At 38.5% G+C, this 17,374-nt stretch overlaps 1 protein-coding gene across 3 annotated transcripts in view; it reads left to right on the plus strand.

Annotated features, from left to right (window-relative positions):
- The window catches only part of spata20 (spermatogenesis associated 20), a 47,003-nt gene extending 30,167 nt beyond the window's left edge, over positions 1-16,836 (plus strand). For all 3 annotated transcript variants that reach the window (XM_084433605.1, XM_084433607.1, XM_084433606.1), the window contains exon 16: positions 15,913-16,836. In XM_084433605.1, the coding sequence (XP_084289731.1) occupies positions 15,913-16,083 (171 nt within the window). In that variant the 3' untranslated portion in view covers positions 16,084-16,836. The remainder of the gene's footprint in view (positions 1-15,912) is intronic.
- The last annotated feature ends 538 nt before the right edge of the window (positions 16,837-17,374 follow it).

Genomic DNA, 17,374 nt, shown 5'->3' on the forward strand with positions numbered 1-17,374 from the left:
AAAAAATCTTACTGGCCACAAACTTTTGAATGATAGAGTAGATGTGGTTACATTTTAAAAAGATGAATTATTGCTTTAGTGGCTGAAATTGAACTTTTAAAGTTTTTGAATATTGTCAGGAAAATGCTCTCAATACAAACAGAGAGGGATGTTGAAGGCGCTTTCGTGTATGGAGAGCTGACGTGTCTGCTTTCAGTTAAATGGTAAGATTAAGCTACATTTCTCTCTCTCTCTTTCTAATCTGTTTTTTCATTTGTAACAAGAGAGACACGTAATTAGAGAGGGATAAATGGTTCTCACCTGCAGAGTCAGGACATGAATTAAACGTAATGAGAGCCATCATCTTAAGTCACTGAATCAGCCAGAACCAGCACTTTGTCTCCATGGCATTGGGTATTCTTTATAAACAAAGGAAAACAGAGCTTGCTCTCACTCATTATAGTCATATAAATCCTGGCAATGGAAAGATCATGCATCAGTGTTCCTCAAATACACACACTCATCCATACATATTACTTTCAAATATTAAAGGCACGATCTGTTTTCCTGTGTGAAAAATGTGAAATTGAATCTGAGGCCTGGAGACTGTGGAGTTGATGAGATTTCCTGTTCGTACATTGCGAGAGCGTTTAGAGTGCCGTTGCGCTCCGCTTCCCACTCTGACTGTCCATGTGACACTGGCTCACCTTGCGTGTTTGTGTAGATATAGCTGTGATAGATTTAACCTGAACTCACCAAGGGTTATCAAAACAGCATTATCATTTAAAGTTGCACTGTCTGGGTTGCCTGTCTGCAGTAAGAGGCTTTGTTTTGTGTGCGCTTGATAGTAATTACCCTTTGTGTTAGCCAACGTGTTTGGTTAGTTAAATTGAACATTGTGATTCCATTCTGTCCTGAACTGAGCATATCCAGTTCATATTCTATAGTTTTATTGTTCTATCTGTCATATCATTCTATATGTCATATCATTCTATCTGTTGCATCATTCTTTCTGTGTCATTTTATTATGTCATCATTCTCTGTCATTTTATCCATCCATCCATCCATCCATCCATCCATCCATCCATCCATCCATCCATCCATCCATCCATCCATCCATCCATCCATCCATCCATCCATCCATCCATCCATCCATCCATCTATCTATCTATAATGGTTCCTTGTTAGTTGATTGATTAGTTCCCACCTGTGACTTGTTACTTGTTATTTATAGCCCTCAGTAGTAGTTCTTGGTCTGTTCTCGTTGGCTCAGCCACCTGGTGTCCTATAGCGACGGCACCTTGAAGACATGTTTCTGAAGTAGGCTGGATGACTATCTTTTCCAACTGCTGCCAGCGGGAGCTACCACCTGCACTCTGGTACAATACAGGGACTATGCTCTTCTGGCGGAGTGGCCACTCCCCTTCCCACTCCGCCTTCCCAGCCCACTTCCATCATCCTGTCACCCCCATCCTCGCTCTAGTGACCCCACCCACAACGGACCTCCTCCCAAGTCATTCCCCACTCCTTCAAACGCCTGCCACGAACCCAGAGCCAGTGCCTATGCCCATCAAGGACCTAAAGCCTGAGCCCACTGCAGAGCCAGAGCAAGCACAGTCTGACCAGGTGTGTGAGTGGGCCCCAATATCCATCCAGGAGCTCAAACTGGAGCCATTGTTTATCCCGGAGCCTGAACCTGCACTCTCTATCTTCAGGGACAGAGAACCAGAGCCTACCAAGTCTGACCTGGTGTGTGAGCCGGTATTGGTTGTCATCCCCTGAGGGAGTGCTGGTGGAGTTGGACATTGTGGAGCAAATCCTCCCTGCCCTGAAGTCTGTTACTTCTCGTGTGAACTTCTGGATTCCCTGACACCAGCCCATTTTCAAGCCCTGTCTCCGCCGCTGGTCCCACCCAGCTCCAAATCTCTTTCGTTGGTCAGCTCCAAGTCTTCTTTGTCGGCCAGCTCCAAGTCTCCTTCATCGCATCCAAGTCTCCATCTCCGCCTTGGTGTGTTGATCCCATAGCCCCACCTCAGGCCTGCAAGCCACGGACTCCACCTCGGCCTGTCAACCCATGGGCTCCACTTTGGCTCCATGCACCCTCAACTCCACCTTGGTCTGTCATCCCCCAGAATCCCTCGTCCCTCTGCCTCCACCATGGTTCCCACCTGGCTTCTCCCTCCATCAGTTCTTCCATGGGTCTTCATCCTGGCACTGGTTTGAGTCGCTCCCTGGCTCCTCCCTCCGTCGTCTCCTACCTGGCTTCTCCCTCTGTCAACTCCCCCATGGACTTGCCATTCAGTTCTTAAATTTAAATTGAGGTAGAAATTTCAAGAATTTGATTGAAATTTTTAATGGCATATTTATTGTTTTGTTCTTGGTGCACAACTCTGATATTTTTAATGTCTATGTAAACTGATTTGGCTTATGAACATGTGCGGCCCTGCAGTGATCTGAGAGACACAACTAATTCTCTGTTAGTGACCCGAGACCTTACTACACGCTTCACTGAGTTCAACAAAATGAATTATTCCCGTTCCACTGTAAGTATTAGGTATCCTCTGATCGGCTCTCGCTGTGCCTTCAATGTGATAATGGAATGTTCAACATCATTGAGCATTTGGTGCAAAGTATATTAAAGGTTTATGAACACAGACATAGACAGGCTCGAGAGTGTGTTGGAAGGACTGTAGCAAAAATGCATTTTTCACGATACATTAGCCAAGCAGACTAGAAAATCTTTTTTAATTTAAATCCAATTATTGTATCATCTGTTCATTCATTTTGGGGCACAGGGTTTAATTGTGGGGAATGCACTGTATAAGAATCTCCTGCTTTTGCAGTCTCATCTGTTCTTGCTTATTTCATTCAAATTTGCTAGAGGACTCTTGAATTCAACACTCTTCAAAATCAATTAATCCCAGCCGTTGCGATCTGTAGGCATGATTAAAAATTGTTGGAATAAATTTATCCATACTTTAATTAGGCCAAAACCTGTGTTGATTATAAAGGTGGTACGGGTGCGAATCCTCGTGGGGCTTGTTACAGTAAAATACGAGGCATTAGAACAGCCACTCCATATCCCTGATGATGGCAACCAGCTGCTCACTGTAACAGTCATATGATTTCCTTGTGCTCAGTCTGTTCTGAGATCAATTTAGTCCATCCATATTAACGCTGTTCAGGTGTACTGTTGCCCAACAAAGAAAACGTTTGTTCGTGTAAAAGTTCATTTAATTATAACTATAATCCAGGGATGTGGTTTTCATACAATAATTTATTTAAGTACATAGGAGACTGGAACCATTTAAGTGCTAATATTTCTAGTGTTCATCTGAGATGGGATTTCGGCAGTACAGTAGAGCATGGCCCTTTGGACCGAGAAGAGTTCTCGACTTCGTCTGATTACTGAGACAAATGGTCCTGAATCCCTAACAAGGCCGCTGAGACATGACAACAGCCAGAGAGGTCTCGAGGCAACACAGCGAGAACGAAAGAGTACAAAGCAAAGTCTTAAAAAGGCCTTAGAAACTCAAAAACAATGCAATGGAGAATTATAGTAGATCTTAGAAAACTCTGTGATTCGTGTTGTAGAAGCAGTTACACATGTTACCAGCACGTTGTTTTAAAAAAAAGCAGTATTGTTCCTAAGCATTAATGAGAGGAACTTCACAATTCTGATTTTCAGAAAGAGATTGAGAGTCTGTGATTTCTCTTTGCCTTGTCTTTATAATCATAATTAATGTCAGCTAATCTCCTGTCTCATATTCCAAAAGTCAGGTCACACATCATCATCATCACTCATGTCTAATGAACAATCTAACTCTGCATCTTCTTCTTCAGGGGAGATGCTAAAATACACCCACGCACGCGCCGCAATCTGTCACACAGATTTTGTGTTTAGAAACAGTTCCTTAAAGTAATACTTAGTAAGTTTAGCTTGTAATATCTCTTTTATTTATTATTGTTTCATTCTGCTTTCTAAAGAATGGTCAGAAATCATGAGATTAATCGTGATAATGTTCTTTTGGCAGCTTTTAACATAAGAAACAACAACAAAGTGTCTTTAAAAACCTAATTTTTTTGCTAAACTACTTCCTTCAGCCAAAGATTCAAATCTCTTTTTGAAAATCTCTTTTCAAATTACTTATTCTAAAACGTCACTTTAGAACTAGCAACCAAAGAATGCTGAGTTGCTTTATTGAAGCTTATTGAATTAGAGTATAATGAGAGAGATCTGTTTGAATGTTTGCTGAGGAAAGCGATATCTTTGTCTTTGTCCTTTTAACCGTTAAGGGGATTTCCCATGACAGCGCTAGTCAATGCTAGCCTGGTAATACCAAACTCTGCTACTTCGCTTTGCTTCGTAAGGGCGTAATCGAAAAGCGTTTTCTTTCTCGCGCGGGGGCGCTTGTCTGAAGTTTAAAATCATTGGTTACCCGTAAGCCAATCACATAACGTTTGGTTAAGAAGTGTGTTATGCGCTGACTCAGCCGCATTGAACTTCAACTGTAAACACATGTATGATGCGAAAACAAAACCATCGAGTGAAATACCGGACTGAACATGGCTGTGAATGACTTTTGCAGATTATGTGAAGTAAAACTACGCATCCACGGTACAATCAGCGTCTTCGTCACGGCTCTCAGCCCGCCCTCTGTTCGTTGATTGGCCGGCTGTTTTGAGGCCGGAGGAAAACTGAAAGACAGGTCGATATCTCAGACTGAGTACAGAAGCGAACTGAAATTGAGCGGAAGTACGAAGTCTTGACGTAGTCAGGCTAAGTCAATGCATTTGTCAGTTGCATCCTATAAGCTATTTAAAGTTTTAAGTAAAAAAATAATGTCCTTGTTTACAACCTTGTTTCAGTCTCTTTCAATACAAAAGTCTTTGCTACTGACTCGCTTGCCGCCTTTTATTGTCGTAATAATGTAACTTTCACTGAAGTCGAAATCACAATCACTAACAGACCCCTTTTTCAATACCAAATACTTTTATATTATTTATTCTACAATAATATTTAAATAAACAACAATAGCCAAGAAAGTATAAGAAGTTTGTACAACAGGAAATAAACAAAAGCAAAGAATTCAGTCAAAAGCAGCACTCTAGCCAAATCAATTTGCTCTGGAACAAGTAATAGATTAATAAGACCAAAGATTACCCGTTTTATATACTGTAACCAGAACAAATTGATGTTTAATCAATTTAATCTACTATCTATGTTTATGTATAAATTGCGTAGTTGAGGTCTAAACAACTACATTCTCACCCAAAAACAAATCTTAAAATTACATTCCGTGAAACCATAACAGTACTATTTGTGAAATTATTGTGGGTTTGCTTGTCCGCCATTGACGCTCGCTGTGAGAAATGCTGCCAGTATAGATCCAGCAAAAACAAGTGGAGTGATACAAACAGTGAAACAGTTTCTGTGTCATATTAGTAGAATGGCTCTGTCCCAAATGGAACCTTAAGCCCTTGCAATCGTCCTCCAAGCCCACATTTTTGTGACGTAATGCTGCTTTAACTGTCAGGTAGAAGTCTGCTGCGGAGCTCGTGGGCTTGGCAAAAGTGCGTACAGCATTGTTGGATCTTATATGAAAATATATCATTTATATACATTTTTAGAATAAATGTTACAATCATATTTTGCGGTTCTGGATATGAAACGACTGAAAACCCTTGTACTAAAGCATTATTGGATATTGTTGATGAAAGTAATGTAATTGAGCTTTTTTTTTTACTCCAAACTGAAACAAAGGAAACAATGAAAGATTGATTTCAAAATCTCATTGGCTATTTTGACTATTTGGAAATAACAGGCTGTGCAGCCTCAACTCACAACTTGGGACTGTGTTCAGGAATTATTATTATTATAAATTTTTTTGTCCTGATATAAGACCATGTGGCTCAGAATTTCAGCAGCTGTCAAATGTCACTAGCTCTCTGCATTTAACACTCTGCATTTAACACACTCACACACTAGACAACGTCAGCCTATAAAATAGCCTTAGATGTGGCCGACCATGAGATAGATAGACCCTGAAGGGATGACAAGTTGCTGTCTTTGTCCATCTTCTTTAAATCAACTGCACTCAGATTAAACAAGGTCTTTGTCTGTGTTAATCAGCATAAAAATAACAAAAAATGCTTCTACTTTTGTCCGTCTCGTTTCCTCAGAATGTTTTGAGATGCTCTGAAGCAGGTAATGGGAGTGAAAAGTCTGCAAAAAGCTTTTAGAAATAATTGAAATTAAATTCATTTGATACCATTAAGTTTATACTTCCTCTAACAGTAGAGAGGAAAATCACTTTTTGGATATCGTTTTCCAAATCAAATCTTTTTACTGAAAGTGCTTGGTGAAAGGCTTTATAATATACACATGTGGTCATTCTGAAGAGAATTGTATAATATTATTGCCCACCATTCAAAATACTTCCATTTCCTGTTACTTTCCTGAACTTAGTTGAGAACTTAATGATTCGATGACCTGAAAGCACCCTCAAAAAACCTCAGAGAGAGAGACTTTTAGCCTAACACTACAGTCAGACAATTAAAATACCTTGCAAGTCTTTCATCCTCCTTATGAGAGTATTTCCGCAGGTACTCCACCTCATGGGAAATTGTCACTTTAGAGTTTCTTTGCCACCGGATGAATCCCTGACAAGCTTTAATGAGCAACCCAAGAGAGATCTGAGTGCTTAATAGGAAATGGGCTTCAGACGGACAAGCTAATGTTCTTCATTTTTAGCTAGCTTAGGCTTTTTATTTGTTTGTTTGTTTTAAATGATGCAATCTGATTCATGCTTGCCCTACGTATTGCCCAATTGGGATCTAGACAGGGTCAGGGTTAGAGATGCTTTGGCCATCTTGTGAGTTGATCTTGATGTATGCGTAGACCCGACCTATACATCAGCCTTGCAGGAATAGTCAACCCTTAACATCATTAAGTCCTCCATAGGATCATGAGCACTCAGACCAGAGAAGCAGAGTCTGCAAAGGTCATGCGCTAGATCAGATGAAATGGAAAAGAAGAAAATGTTCTCTGCTTAGGTGGTTGCCCTTTTCACCCTTTTTTCACTTCGAGTTATGGCTGGAAATCCTTGTCGCATTGCTTTTTGATCTGTTGAATGTGGTTGTAAGGGAGGAGGTCTTATTGTCCACACTTTTACAGATTTTTCTAAAAGCACAGTTTGTTTGTTTATGGGCTGTGGTCCTGTCCACCAGTGTTTTATCACAGTTTCAACATGCCATATTCATTAATTCTGACTAAAAAGATATTTTACTCTATTTTAATTAGGGATGCACCGATGTGTCGGCCAATAATCGGTATTGGACGATAAAAGCTTATTTTTTTTTCACTTATTGGCCAACGGCCAATTGTTTAAAAACACCATATGATCAGGGTCGATTATAGCCTGACTTCGTCATACTCATATTCTAGTCAGAATGTGAGTCTGCAACCCAGTCTCATATAAAAATGTACCCTGACTACGTTGGTCCAACGTGCAAAACGTAGAGGGGTTACAATAATGGCCCTTAAATTGTATGACTGTTACATTTTTTTTGCTTATTCTTTTCCTATTGTTTTCGAGTCTGATACTGCTTCATAGGGCTTTGATTATGGGGTGTGTCTCAACTGAACCAGGAAAAAAACAAACTCTGCACTCAATTGGATAGACCTACAACCAATCAGAGCAACAAAGTAAATGACGCATGTTCTTCATTCATATTTTCAACCAACAAAATGTCGCGGCTCTCTGTTCCTCTTTTAAAATGAATGCGCTGTGGATATCTTCTATAACAGACGCGATGGCGGAATCTACACATGATGTTTCATAAACAAAGTTCGGGAGGAGCACGTACAAATAATCAATCCAATATCAACTTGTCATCAAACAATACCATGTCTAACGTTACCCTATATCAGAATGAGGAAGCATATTCACTCTGTCAACTTACCTAACACTCCTTGACAGTTTTTCAGCATCCCTCCACCACCCCGAATCCTCACTCTTGTCTTGGCTTGTTCTCTATTACAACCAGGAATACCGGGGGGAGTATGGCTACCGAGCCCACAGGCCTCTCCTCGGACAGCACGTCATATACGCATCTGACTTATTTGTGTGAACTCGTGAAATCTAAAATACACATTTATTCTATCTGACTTATTTGCAAGTGTGAACTCGTGAAATCTCAATTCTCCAGCGGCAGTCTTCTTTGTTGTAAACTAATTCAAATCAAGCGCTCTTTGGTGACGTGGGTGATTACGTAACCGCAGATCATCTGTCCATCATCGATTAAAGCCCGCCCTGGCAATTTGATTGGCCCGGCCTTCTGGGAGCCGAGCATAATTACTCCTCAACGGATCGAGTCCAGACCAAAAAATGTTGTGGGCGGGGTTCGGGCTGGCACCCAGGCTAGGTCGATTATATCCTGTCAATCAAAAAGGGGTGGAAAAATGTGTCAGACTGTAACTCATAGCCTACTGTATGTTTGAACACAATCTTTTGTGTTGAAATTAGGCTGTCGAAGTTAAAGGGACAGTTCACTTAAAAATGAAAATTCTGTCATAATTTACTCACCCTCAAGTTGTTTCAAACCTGTATGAATTTCTGTCTTCTGCTGAACACAAAATATGATATTTTGAAGAATGTCAGTAACCAAACAGTTGATGGACCCCATTTCTTTCCCAATTTTTTTCCTTATAGTTTACAGAATTACTTGGGAGAGATCTTTTTTCCCTTAAAGGAGAACTCCGGTCAATTTTAACATTGAGCTCATTTTTTTGTACTTTTGGAGTGCTGTCAATACAGAGAACAACGACAAAAATCGGTGTTGCCTACACCGAGTTATTCTATTTTTAAAATTTGCACCCTGTTGACTTCAATGGGGCAAGTAGTAAACCTGCTTTTAGCCTCTTAACATCCTTGATGTGTCATTACAAGTGCACAGAAAATGTGAGTGATTCCTTCTGAGTGAACACGAGTGAAAGATATGTATAAAATGTATAAAAGATATGTAAAAGATATGTATAGATGTGAAAGATATGTATAAAAATGATGTTATTTAAGCCAGCGCAAATACCTGTGTTTACATCCTGTTTTCGGTTGAAGTCCAAAGTAGTCGATTGCCGAGTTCACGCGCGTGATCATAGCAACTAAACCTATGCGCGTGAACTCGGCAATCGACTACTTTGGACTTCAACCGAAAACAGGATGTAAACACAGGTATTTGCGCTGGCTTAAATAACATCATTTTTATACATATCTTTCACATCTACTGCAGTCAGATTCACTCGTGTTCACTCAGAAGGAATCACTCACATTTTCTGTGCACTTGTAATGACACATCAAGGATGTCAAGAGGCTAAAAGCAGGTTTACTACTTGCCCCATTGAAGTCAACAGGGTGCAAATTTTAAAAATAGAATAACTCGGTGTAGGCAACACCGATTTTTGTCGTTGTTCTCTGTATTGACAGCACTCCAAATGTACAAAAAAATGAGCTCAATGTTAAAATTGACCGGAGTTCTCCTTTAAGAAAATCAAACTATCGGTAGAGGCATCATCAGATATCATTCTGAATAATCGCCTATCGGTATCGGTGGAGAAATTTAGAATTGGTGCATCTCTAAATTTAATCTCTTCCACACCAGTGTTCTTTTTTTTTTACAGTTTTTTTGTATTTTTTATGAAAATATCCAAAATTTTCTCACGGTTTTATTTTTTTTATGAGTTTTACCAATTAAAAACTGTTTTACCCTTAATTTTGTTTTTAAATCTTCTTAACACCAGTTTTAATTTTTTTAATTCTTTTTTTAATTATTATTAATTCATTTATCCTGTCCACACCAGTATTTACTTTTACACATTTGTATTTTTTATTTTGTCTTTGTTTGGACAAAAATATTATTTTCTATTCATATATGCTGTAATTATCTGGAGCAAAGTGTTTAGATCTAGGCACTTTCATCTGATGAATTTTATATTTCAGCTGATCAGTCCCAACATTAAATGACAATCTATGTTTAATCAAAATATGAAAAACTCCCATTGATGATTTATCATTTAATATGTCACAGAACCACTGACAATACCTTGCACTGCACATACTTATTCTGTACAGTGGCCTTTACCTTTGAGGGGTGTAGACGAAGACAGGGGAATCAATGAGGTCATGATGCTCCATTCCTCTCCAACCAAGAAATAAACTTACGGCAGATAATTAAATGACTAATGGCTGTGTGCTCCACTTGTGCGCGCTGACAGCCTCGAGCTCTCCAGAGAGGCTCCATCCTGCCAGGAGAAGCTGATGAAATTCCCCAGACTAATCAACTGTTTGTGTGTGTGAGTGTTTGTGCCTGATTTTGTGTGTGTTTAGGTGAGAGTAGGTAGGAGCTGACAGTCTAGAAGAAGGATATCAGTGCATGGTAGCTGGGATGGAATCATGGCTTAGCTCATGGGAATTTGTGAATCAGAAAACAGAGGAGTAGGAGATGGATTCATGTGTAGCAAAAGCACCAAACACAGAAGCTGAGATGTAATGCAAACTAGAGGGTGACACAGGAGTGGATTTTCAAACTTCTCCCGTCCCACTCCCACAAAAAAAAAAATCCTGTCCCGTCCCAATCCCACGAAAAAACATCCAATCCCGTCCCAATCCCAGAAGAATGACTCCTATTCCCTCCCACTCCCGTGTTGTGTTTTTTTGACCGGAATCTGTCGGTTACAGCAAAAAAAAATACAGTACAGATAACAGGGTTGTAAAAAAAAAAAGCATCACAATAAGTGTATTGTGATTGTCACTAACATTTTAGTAACTAAACTGAATTTTATTAGATTTAGTGACAACATGTTACAATGTTTACATGGTACAATTTCTGGTAAGCTACGCTTTTTTATTATGTCAATTCAATTCAATTATTGTGATTTGATTTAATATTGACTCATTTGGATAATATTAGGTAGGCTACACAAGATAGGCGTTATTTTTTCTCAAGAAAAAAACAACTCACCTGTAAACATACAGAGAGCCCTATCAGCTGGTAGTAGGCTATTTAAGTTTAAAAATAATTTAATATAATGCGTTTTTTATTATTATTATAATAACAACTTTATTTAATGATATAAGTAAAAATATAATAAATATGTAATATAGAACACATATTTAGCAAAATACTCTCTATAGCTATTTTTTCTTGCCAACTATGTGCTATAGCCTATATCATGGTCATTAAATGGCTTTCCTGAGGTAAATGTGACATAATTGTTCTCCAGCTATGTTATTGACCTCTTCACGCTGATGAAAATCACTGATTGATCGATATTATGTATGAGGAATATACAGTACATTTCGGTAAGTTGTAGCCTACTGTATCTTTCAGTGTTCATTCGTGTTTTTTTACTATTAGCTAGTAGAGATGATCGGTTCACGTGCGCTAGGGATCTGTCACGTAACATTTACAAGCGCCAAAACGGTATTTATTGTTTGAATTTCGTAATAAAATTGACAGAATCTGAGAGCTGAGATTTTTTTATATCATAAACTAACCTGCTCTAGTCTGTCGGTCTCCATGTCCTCTTTGCTTCGCGATTTTCCTGTGCGTGAGAAAATGGTTGTGTGGCGTGAGAGCGTGTGAAAAGTGGCAATTGCGTGTGTCTCATGGTGAATGCGTGAGAGTTGGCAGCTATTGGTGGTTGGCATTGTATACCAACTTGGTGCATATATTACAGCCACCAACTGGTACGGGTGTGTGGAGCACGTCATTCACTTTACCAGCCACACCAAAGCAAACAGGAGAGCATAAAGAGACAGGGCAAATAGAATTTAGTTCAAAATTTAAATATAGAGTTTATTTATAGAAACTGTATATTTGTGTATAAAGTGAATGGGTATCATAGTTTTATTACGATTCCCGGTCCCGCCCACTCCCGCTGACATTTTTTCCTGTCCCGTCCCAATCCCGTGATTAATAGTGATTTTGTTTCCCATCCCGCGGGATTCCCGAAAAAATGTCAGCCTCTAATGCAAACAACACCAGTAGAGCCAGTAGTTAGAGATAGACAAAAACACTACCAGACTAATTTGTGAGACTATGGGCTAAAATAGGGGCTCAGACAAGAGATTTGGAAACAAGATAAATAACAATGTTCAGAATTGCTGGTAGAGTATGTGCAATACATCTAAAAGAGTACTACATCAGAGTATATAATATATACAGGAGTAGACAGAAATGAGGAAAAGGTGAACCAGTTAACGCTTGAATACATTGCACAACTCAAAATCATAACAGATTGAACACAAAACCTCACCCACAAACATGAAAACAATATGTGTTTTACAATTGTCTCAAAATATCAAACATGGAAGTAATCACAGTCTGAAGCTAGATTTGAGTCTGCGCATTATGCAATTTTGTGTGAAAACAGTCAACTTCGACTGCCCAAAATCTACAGATCAGCTCTGACTTTCACCAACTTGCGTCGACTTGTCCAGGCTGCAAATCGGGGGATAAATGTGTACAATAGTAGTATATTCCAGCCTTTAAATTCACTAAGCTCTTTTAAGACAAAGATCCAATCAATTCCTGATGGTCAAAATCAAATCCCGTCCTATATTTTTCCTTGTCCGAGAAGCCATTTCACAGAGATATAAATCACAATAGTGAATAATTGACAATTGCAATTTCGATTTCATGCAGACTTGAAAGGGTTTAGTTCACCCAAAAATGAAAATTCTGTCAGTAATGAAAAATTCTTTTTGAAAACAAAAAGACAATATGATTTGTCCATTGACTTCTAATTTATTGCAGAAAATAAGCTCTGTGACCAACAAAAGTTTATGATTCTTATTCCAATTGTTGATAATGATAATCTTCACAAATGAACAGAATTTTAATGAATTTTAAAGCCTAAATATATAATCGGCAGAAGTAAAAGGATAAAAACGTAGGCTATAAACAAACTACACCACGGTCTCATGACTTCAATGTCACCACCATTAAGCTTTCAATAACTCTTTCAATCTTTGTTTGAATAGTTTGCAAGAGCATGATTATAAACACAATGAGGCTGAAAAAGTGGACTAGTGAGTAGATGAGATTACCTGTTCACCATGATGACATTTAATGTCCCGATAACCTCTGTAGTCCCATTCAGCCACTTGTTATCAAGTGCCTTTTTCAAGACAAGTAAAAGCTTTTAAAAAATCACAGGGGTTTTACTGATGTATTTAATGTCATACTGTAAAACCTGAAAATATCCACACAACTTATTTCAAGCATTTAACCAGAAAACCATTCAAAGATGGCACTCTATAGAATGTTATTTATTAGCTCTCTTAGCTTTATTTAATTCCTCCGTGATGCATTGAGAACCAATGACAGCTTTTTTAGTATCTCATAAAAATATGTAAGACATTGAGAATAAAGTTGTAAAATTAGGAGATTAAGGAGACTTTATTCTTGTAAAAGGCCTATTATGAGATTATTCTCTAAATCGTATATTCGATTTTAATGTGGCACTAACATGTTGTGGTTTTACACTGAGAATTATTAAGGGTGGTTACCACGAACTTCGCGAATGAGCTGCGAGAAAGTCCATCCTTTCTTAACCCCAGGCCCCATGCATCTTTTCAGTCTATGTTGTGTCTACTTGTCATTTTTTATATGTTGCCTCAGTGGACTGTCACAGTTCTTCGAGTCAGTCTGGAGACAGCCCCGCGTGAGGTCACGACAAATATGACAGAAAGCCTTGCCAACCTGCTAGCGGGAAAGTAATGATGCGGAATTGTCTCGGCCCCTTGAGATGCAATAAAGGCAAGATCCTCGCAAACAGACAGTAACAATATATTGTGCTTAGAAGTCCAGGGACAGGTTTCGCAGAGTTGAGTTGTTAACCATGCCTGTCAAAAATCACACCGAGTGTGTCAAGACCAGAAAGCAGAGAGAATGTCTGGCTCTTGGTACACCTGAATATCCTCCAGAAAGCTGGGTCTAAACTGAGCCTCGAGAGCTGTCCTAAGATTTAACCTTTGTCACATTCACAAGTCCTTTCCCGTTCCCTCCTCTTGGATCTCACAGAGCTTTAGGCTTGGCAGTAAAATCGTCTCGCTGAGGAAAAGTAGATTTACTCTTTCATCCTTTCCCCTTTGGTAAACTCTTGGCCAGTGGGCAGCTCAGCCTCTTGCTTTTCTCTCTTTGCTGTCTCCCATCCTGCTGTGGTATTGTTCGGTTAAAAGAGGAAGAATCTAGTGTAGCTACCACAGTGTCCTCCCCTGCTGCTGTGCCAGTCATCCCCCCTGACTGGACATGGCCCTGATTGAGTTATTTCAGACCCCCCCCCCCCCCCCCCCCCCCCCTGAAGGAGCGGGAGGGGTGGGATGCTACAGTCTGCATGGATCAATAGAATTGAATTATTAAGACGCAAGCTTTATTGCACATAGCTTTTTAGTTCAAATGAATTGAAAATACCAATTTTTTTTTATTTTTATAATCTTGTGATTTAACATTACGAAATTAAAGTATTAATATTTTGAGATTACAGTCCAAATTAACAAAATATATTTGTAGCATTATATTTGGTCAGTTAAATCCTATATGATTTCAATAAATCCTTCACATCCATTTCTTGGTTTGATGAAGGTTCTGTTCCTGTTCCTTTTGAAATAATTATGGCTTTTCTCATAATATTGGGAATTTTTTTTCTTTTTTTTTCTTTTTCTAAAAATATTTCTTTATACTTTATTCACACGCCTGTATTATTTTCATTTCAAGACATTATTCTTGTCAAATTATAACTGTAATCTTAAAACATTACAATTTAATTCTAAGGGGCTGTTTACACGACACCGTTTTCACCTAAAAACGTAAAACTTTTTATTCGTTTTGGCCGTTCGTTTACACGACAACAGCGTTTTTGGTGCCTGAAAACGCGAATTTTTGAAAACGGTGTTTTCTCTCAAAATATTTTTTCGACTTTATTCACACGCCTTTAATCTCCCTTATTCTTATAGTATGATGGTACTATTCTCAAAACCTTACAACTTCAATCTCAGAAAATTTACTTATTTTCAAAACATTACTAACAAACTTGATATTTTTCAAAATATGTCTTTACTTTAATCCCCTAATTCTTCTTATAATATTATGACCGTATTTTTAAAACATTGACTTTATTTAAAAAATAATAATTACTAACACACTTTATTCTAAAAAATCTTTCCCCGTCTCAAAATAATTCATCATACTTTATTTACACACTTTTAATCTCCTAGTTCTATGACTTCATTCACTTTTTTTGTAACATTACAACATACTTCTCAAAACATTATGACTTTCAAAACATTACAGCTTTATTCTTGTAACATTATGACTTCATTTCTGCAGAATTTTCAGATAATTACAAACATGGTTTCATTGTCAAACTTGGATTACATTTTTAATTTTAACATGGCACTAAAATGGTGTCATACAATGCTCTGGGTTTCTGAGTTTATTAAGTGGTCACTGACTGCAACATGCAGGGGTGTCAAATTGTGTCAGTAGTTGAAGGGGTATGACATAAGATATTTTATATGCTGATGAGTTGAAGGTGTGAATGTAACCAAGGACAGGTCAAGGTTATCTCATCCCATAGTAATTGCTGACTCTGGGTTGCTGGAACCCCCAAGAGAGGCCAGATTTAAACAAACTGTAGAAATGAACCATTGATGGGGCTGTCACTATAATCGCCCTGCCCTGTACTTTATTGTGGGTTATTACTAGCCAAGAAAGCATATGGAGCCCTTTGAGTCATAAATTTTACATTAGAGTAAAAGTATGACTCTCCCACTCCCACCTAGCTGACATCACAATGACAGTTATGGCTTTCTCTCTCTCTGTTTCTCTTCCCTTCCCCCTCTTTTTATCCTCCCTCTTTCTCTTTTTCAGGTCTTGATGTTGGCAGATGGTAACACAGAGGATTTCCTTAATCAGAAGCTGCCTATTCTCTCCACCCTGGTTTCGCAGGACGGCAAAGCCACCGCGTATGTGTGTGAGAACTTCGCCTGTGCCCTCCCGGTCACCTGCCCGCAGGAGCTGAGGAGACTTCTGCTGGAGTGAAAGCCGTCACACCACACAAACATCACTGTGGGACCTTTCCATAGTCGGGTCGATAGATATCTCAGATTATTACGCCAGTAGCAAACTACAAGCCATCAAAAAACTCATAAATGAAATGCACTGTAAGACATTATACAGTGGCAAGGCAAACCTTTAGGGGTTGCCTGAGTTGTGATGTTCCACCTCATTCTAGACCTATCATGCAAGACGGTAGTCTTGAGGGATGGAAATACAATAACATTGTAATGTGAGGAGGAACACTGAGGCTAAACCTTTCATAGGTTTGTCTCGTGGGCTCAGTTGATCTCTGACAGCCTGCTTTCTAAAAGATCAAGCATGTTTCTTCGCAACCTTTCTACGCAGTGCAGCTGATCAGCCCTCGATAAGCAACGTGCTGCTGAACACACTAGATTTAGAGTGGAATTAGACATACAATGAATGTATACTAGAGCTCAGACTCTAGTAGTGGAATATAATAAAGACTCACTGAGTAACCCTTTTGTGATCTGGTTTATCTGTGCATTCCTTTAACATACGGATCAAACTTATGAAGGTCTCACACCGCATCCTAAAATTCGAAACCACTGATGGCGTCCAGATGGGAATTTGTAGGCTGAATTCTCAAAATTAGTAAGTTTTTAATTTAACTTGATCTAAACAAAACACTCCAAAATCGTTATTTAGGTACATACACACTGCTGCTGAAAATGTGGGGGTCAGTAAGTTTTTAAGTCTCTTATGCTCACCAAGGATAAAAAAATAAATAAAAAAAAACAGTATTGTGAAATATTATTACAATCTAAAATAATAATTTTCAATTTTAATATATTTCAAATGTAATTTATTCCTGTGATGGCAAAGCTGAATTTACAGTCTTCAGTGTCACATGATCCTTAATATCATTAATCATTAATATGCTGATTTGCTGCTCAAGAAACATGTTGAAAACAGTTGTGCTGCTTAATGTTTTTGTGGAAACTGTGACGATTTTTTCCCCTCCAAAATTCATTGATGAATAGAAAGTTCAAAAAAGCAATTTTTTATTTGAAATAGAATTTATTTGTAATGTAAAAGTATGTACCTTTTGATCTACTTAATGCATCCTTGTTGAATAAAAGTATTGATTTCTGTTCAGACTTATTGACCCCGTTGTTGACTTTTGATTGGTAGTGTACATAATGTAAGATACAATATACATTATGTGCAAGTTTATATTTTTGTGGTTTGACAGCTTGAATAAAGACTGCATTAAACATTTCCATTTCTAATCTTTCGATTTGCGCAGTTGCAC

Source organism: Rutilus rutilus, assembly GCF_951802725.1.
Source record: "Rutilus rutilus genome assembly, chromosome: 16".
Taxonomy (NCBI): domain Eukaryota; kingdom Metazoa; phylum Chordata; class Actinopteri; order Cypriniformes; family Leuciscidae; genus Rutilus; species Rutilus rutilus.